We start from the raw sequence: 5,886 nt of genomic DNA on the forward strand, positions 1-5,886 counted from the left end.
GACTCGAAGATCTACAAGGTCCCTTCTGACCCTACTTCTATGATTCTATGGTGCAAGCAGTGGCAAGTGAACCTCACCCACCCCATCTGGGCAGCCCCTGCTCCCTCCCTCACTGTGGGGGGCATTGATCTGCCTCCCCCATGCCCCTTGCCTCCCCTCTCCCCGTCCACTACACTGGACTTGCCAGCCGGAGGCAGCTGTATCAGAAATCTGATCGGCATTGGCCGATATGCCTCCTGAAATATTGGCTATCAGTATCGGCCCCAGAAATCTCTATTGGTGCACCCCTACCTGTTTCCTTATCTCATAAAACCAGGTAAGAAAGCCCTCTGAAGTCAGTGGATTTTTTTTCATTGACTTCAGTAGGAGAATGGGTAGACCCCCTAAAGATCTGATTTATCAATTCAGCCATATTTGGTTAATATATCAAAGAAGTTAAGCCTGTTCTTAAGATGTTCTTCTTTGGTCTTTCCAGACCTGCTCTTTCTTTAAAATTATATTGAATTTCTGTGCTTGTAAACAAACTGGTGTAACTTCCTCTACAGCCATTTGGTACAATAGCTGTTCAATTAGCACAACACAGAGGAGCCAGAGTAATTTCTACAGCATATAGTCTTGAAGACAAGCAGTGCTTGGAGAGGCTGAGACCTACTGTGGGTGAGTTACAGCTTTTTATACCAACTTAAGCTGAAAATTATATTTGAAAGAATTTTTCTCTAGACATTTTATTTTGGGAACTGAAATCTAAAATACAAACTTGGAAAAAAATCTTGTTATACAATATAAAAATGTATTCTAAGCTGTATTCAGGTGCATGTAGCTTATATTTTTAGATGCATTTAAGATGGTTTTTATTCTCCAGGTCTTGTGTTGGGTATCATCCAGTACGTCTCAGCTCACAATTGTGCTACATTAATGCTTGATTTTGGCAAACTATTTAGGCAGTCTCTTTGTGTAATAAATAGCATTGCTTGAGAGTAGTGTTACCTGACCAACCAGAGTAGGGAATCTAAGCTATGTACCTGAACTAGAGTTTCAAATGCAATCATATGCCTGAAGTGAATATTCAGGAGTCTAAAATTAGAATTAAAAAGGACAGTTTCTTTGTAGTATGTTTACTGAGTCTGGCTTTGAGGTAGTGATATATTTTCTTTGCAGAACTGTAGAATTTAATAGATTTCTGACAGTTTGCTCTTTTTAAGTAAGTGGGGTTTAAATTAGGCCTCAAGCATTCAGTTGTCTGTGACTTCTTGGTTTCATGTTTGTTATGATATGCATTAGGATTATGGTCTAATTTAGGGCCATCCAGCTCCTTACTAGCTGGGTGCTACATGCTCCATAAGCTACACTAGCGTGGGCCACACATCCCCTGGTTCCTTCCTCCCTGCACCAAGCATGCGGGTGCTTCTTTTCTCTGCACTGGGCATGTGGATGCTCTGCCCACCCTACTGCACAAGTAGGGTGCTGCCATCACCCCCACCATGCTGCAGCAGGCGGGTACTTCCTCTCCCCTCCCTTTGCACCAGACATGGGTATTCCCCCCAGCCCAGCTGCCCCATGCACATGGGTGCAGGTCCGCAGCCCCACCTTCAGCTCTGATAGCATCTGATGAAGTTAGCTGCTGCGTATGAAAGCTTACACATCTCTGGTTTGGCCTATAAAGTGCAAATCTACCCTGCCTTCTGCCTGACTTCAGAGTAACATGGCTAACTACCTCTCTGCATAAAGCTTTTGCAATCATCTGTATTTTTCTAATTCTAATATATCCAAAGGAAAGAAATAAAGTGTTTCTTTATACAGACAATCTTTAACCTGAGGAGAATGGTGTGTATGATATATCCAAAACTGTTGCCATCATTCACTTCATAGGGAGGATCATAAAGATAAATCTTGAGTCTGATTTATTCTTCTTTCTCAAGTCACCACCACAACTACCAAAATAACTCCATTTGTTAAGAATACTTTAAAAAAAAAAACAAAAAAACCCCCCACTTCTGTGACTCCTTTTGTTAGGTATATTTCTGTTGCAATTAAAATAATTGCATAAATTTTGGCTGTTATAAAAATCTGTTTCAATGGCATATTTATAAAGAAAACAGTGTAATAATCACTGCACATATTGATTGATGTAGTAATAGAAATGACACATGCGTGTCAAGATGAGATCTTAATAAAGGGATTAAGTCGAGGTTAACTGTCTGAATCCACCCTCCCCCCAACTTTGCTTTATCATTTTCTATGTTAGCATTATTTTTTCCGTCTTGGTTTTCCAAAAGGAGGGTTACAGCAGTTTTAAAATCCCAGCTGTTGGTCTGGGTGACCCGCTAACAGCAAACATTGCTGACATGCAGGTGCACATAGTATTTTCCTTGTATTCTCCCTGCTGGCTTTAGAATTGTAGAGCTGGCAGGGGAAAGAAATGAATAAATAACTGTTCTTTGAGATGCTCAAAGACCAGGATTCTTGTCAATTTTAATTCCCTTTGGCCTCGCAAGAAAGAGCTGTCAGTACGAGCACAGCAAGAACACAGTGTGTATGTGCACACCGTGATTGCACATTCATACGATTGCTATGCTGGTGATTGCTTTGCTCCTAGGCTACCAGGTGGAATTTGGGTTGGAGTGTTGGTAATGTGAGAGGAAATAGGTTGCTATGCAGAGGATGCTGCACAAAAGGGAAAAAAAAAACCCTCTCATTTTTAATGTTTGTTGACCTTGGCTACATTCTTCAACAGGGAACTGGAAATTTTTTTGTGCAGATGAAACAATTTCAAAGCATTAACAAAATAAATGCGCAGACTTCTGGTTCCTGGTATCCCCTCATACCTTGAGGAAAAAGTAGTAAACAATGCATTTTCTTCTGTCCTTGTTCTCTTATCTTTAGTATTCTGTTTTGCTGTAATAGTAGGTACTATCACAAGCATCTTAAACAGAGCAGAATGTTTTCCTGCCCTCAGAGTGTTTAACTGTTTTTGATGCCTCCTGTCATAGGGTAGTACAAAATTGTTTACCAGGTACATGAAGAAGAAACTAATTTTCAAATATATTGTAAATTGTCATTGTAATATTTACGTGTGCATGTTTTGCTAATGCTATTAGAACATACTGGTCTATTTATTTTAAAAAATAAATCTGCAGTTTTCTTAAGTCATGGCACTATTGGTTGTGTTTATTATTATCCAGTCCTATAAAATACATATACAGCGCTGACCTTTTATGTTCTAATACAATGTGAAAGTAACACATGTCAGCTGCTGTTGGATAGAGGCTTATGGCAAACCTGCCAAATTTAATTGGACTACCTGATTAAAAACATTTTAAATTTGCAATCTTTGAAATAGAGGCCATTCTTTTGTTGCTTACTGGTATGTTTTTTTCAGCAGCAATTTGTCTTCATTTTACAGTTTTTTGAAATAGTTATATATCTTTTTCCCATTCCAACAAAGGAATGGCCTCTCTCTTTCAAAGATTGCAAATATTTATATTTATCTGTATCTGTAACTTCTACATCTTTAGAAGTCAATGAACTAAAATCAACAGCAGAACAGAGGAAAGTGTATTGAACTTGGTTATTCTAGTTCTCAAACTTTGGAATAGGGACAGAATACAAAGACAAGGAAGAAACTAAAAAACTTCATGTAATATCCAAAAAGAGTACTAGCTGAAAATAGTGCTAGGGAAATCTGGTTAATTAGTCACTAGTCAAACATGTCACTGATTCCCTTAGTCATTGCACCATATTGCTCCTTGTTAATATGTGTACAAATACCTTTGGCCAATTTGTAATCTGTTAAAGTGTAATTAGTCACACCTACATTTATGCACATACAAAAACTCAGTGTGTCTTGCTCCTAAAAGCAGTGGATACTTTTTCACTTTTTTTGGTTCAGCAAGACATTAGATGATCTAGTGTTCCATTTTCCAGAATTATATTCTACTAGCAATGAGTACAAATGAGAAAAACTGACGGATTTTACTCTATCATGCAGTTCTTACTACAAAATTTGACATTAAGCATTTATCCACATAATTATGCAGTTCTCATAGCGAGCCACATGCTCCCAGTTTGCACTCTGGATTTTTGTAATACGTATCTTTATTTACATGTCATTACATACAACATCCATATCATGAAACATTTGAAAATGGCTAACTACTTATAATGAATTACTCATGGATTGTTAGTCATTTCAATCTCCTTGGCACAAATAATTAATGGCCTGTTAATATATTTTTTCAGGTCAAAGAAGAGAAGGATGAACCATGTTAAAAATGGTTTTATGGGAAGTTTGTTCTAACGTTTAGAGGACAAAGGAGAAATCATTTTACAAGATCATAACAGTACATACTAGTACAGTCTGCACTGACTAGGAAACTGTCACAGCACCTTGTTAACAAGAAGCATGCTGAAACAGTATTGTGACTAATGCCATTTAAACTAGGAAGAGGTCACATTGACTCATGTTGCCAAATTCTAAGTGTTTGTTAAACATAGCACCACATCAACTATGATAAAGAAAGAGTTTCCAAATAATTAGCCTATCACCTCTCACTACAACAATTATGTACCAATTACCCACTTTGTAATACTGACTTCAAACAACTTTGAAACATATTTATTCCATAATTTACACTTGTAATTTTAATACCATCTTGAATTGGTCTTTTTGTCATGTTATGATTTTTACTAATTGGTCAAAGACAGCTAAGAAGAGAACACCCAAGGTTCATCCGCCTGAGATGTGACACTTGGGCATCCCTTTTGCATGCAAGAAATATGGCTAGATATTAACTAACTAGAGAATTTTAAACACCACTGTGCTTTCAAACTACCGGAAGATTTGTCCTTATTTAAGAATTTGAATAGACATCAATTCTTAAGAAAAATGCATAAATAAAAGTTTGCTTTTGTTTTGATTTAGTAATTCTTCTAATTGCCCTCATTCATACATCCTTCTCTTTTCCTTTCTTAATTTCAAAAAGGTACGAGGCAGCCTTTAGTAGGTAAGTCCAGTTTGCATATTTAGTCTCTTGCATTTTGTATATATGCTTCTAATTTGCCTTGTGGTTTCATTTATGGTGATATTAGAGGGCAAAAACTTTATTCCTAAGGATTATAGACAATTTGTCTACTTTATTCTGCAAGCTGGAGGAGGTTTGCTACTTCCTTATCCTGGAAGTTCCTGATATCTTTACTGTATAGCTGGTGCAACATAAGAGAAACCTTAATGACAATTTTTAGTTCAAGAAAGTTTTGGCAGCCTATAACACAATATTATATAAAAGCATATATAGGACTTAACAGATTAAAAGTAAAAATGACTATATTCATCCATACAGCACCTCTGTGAGGTGAGTAGCATTATTATCACCAGGGATCCTCGTTTTCTGTGTTTTAAAAATCCCAAATGCTCTGATAAAATTCCAAAATTATCTGATTAAAAAACCCCAAATCCTTATTTTTTCTCAATTAAAATGAAGTGCCATTATATAGGTATCAGTTGAACACAATGTTTTATTGATATATTTACAATTTTTAAGCAATTTGGAAGCCTACTTGTGCCTCAATCATTATAATAAAATAAATTCTGAATACCTTTATATTTTGGTGTTTGCTTTTTGGGTTTTTTATCATAGAAAATCAGAGCTCCCGTACCCCCTTCACTCACCAGGACACCTATCCAGCTGCAGTAGTCGCCCTACTGCTATGTGGCGCTGAGCAGCCCTGATATGCTGGTGCCCTGGACATGCCATTGCCTTTCACTCCCAAGCCACAGCCCCTCCCCAGACCTGTTGGTGCCCCACACCCTCCCAGGCCTGCCAGTACCCCTCTCTTCTGACACACAGCCTCCTGTCCCTGCCGGTGCCCCTCACTTCAGAGCTGAAG

General features: G+C 37.7%; 1 protein-coding gene across 4 annotated transcripts in view; it reads left to right on the top strand.

Annotated features, from left to right (window-relative positions):
* The window catches only part of CRYZL1 (crystallin zeta like 1), a 57,347-nt gene that overhangs the window by 33,941 nt on the left and 17,520 nt on the right, over positions 1-5,886 (top strand). For 3 of the 4 annotated variants that reach the window (XM_019524961.1, XM_019524960.1, XM_019524963.1), the window contains 2 exons: positions 546-657; positions 4,983-5,003. In XM_019524961.1, the coding sequence (XP_019380506.1) occupies positions 546-657; positions 4,983-5,003 (133 nt within the window). The remainder of the gene's footprint in view (positions 1-545; positions 658-4,982; positions 5,004-5,886) is intronic. The other variant, XM_019524962.1, reaches the window with a different exon arrangement.

Source organism: Gavialis gangeticus, unplaced genomic scaffold (assembly GCF_001723915.1).
Source record: "Gavialis gangeticus isolate Ggan-Ray unplaced genomic scaffold, GavGan_comp1, whole genome shotgun sequence".
Lineage (NCBI taxonomy): Eukaryota > Metazoa > Chordata > Crocodylia > Gavialidae > Gavialis > Gavialis gangeticus.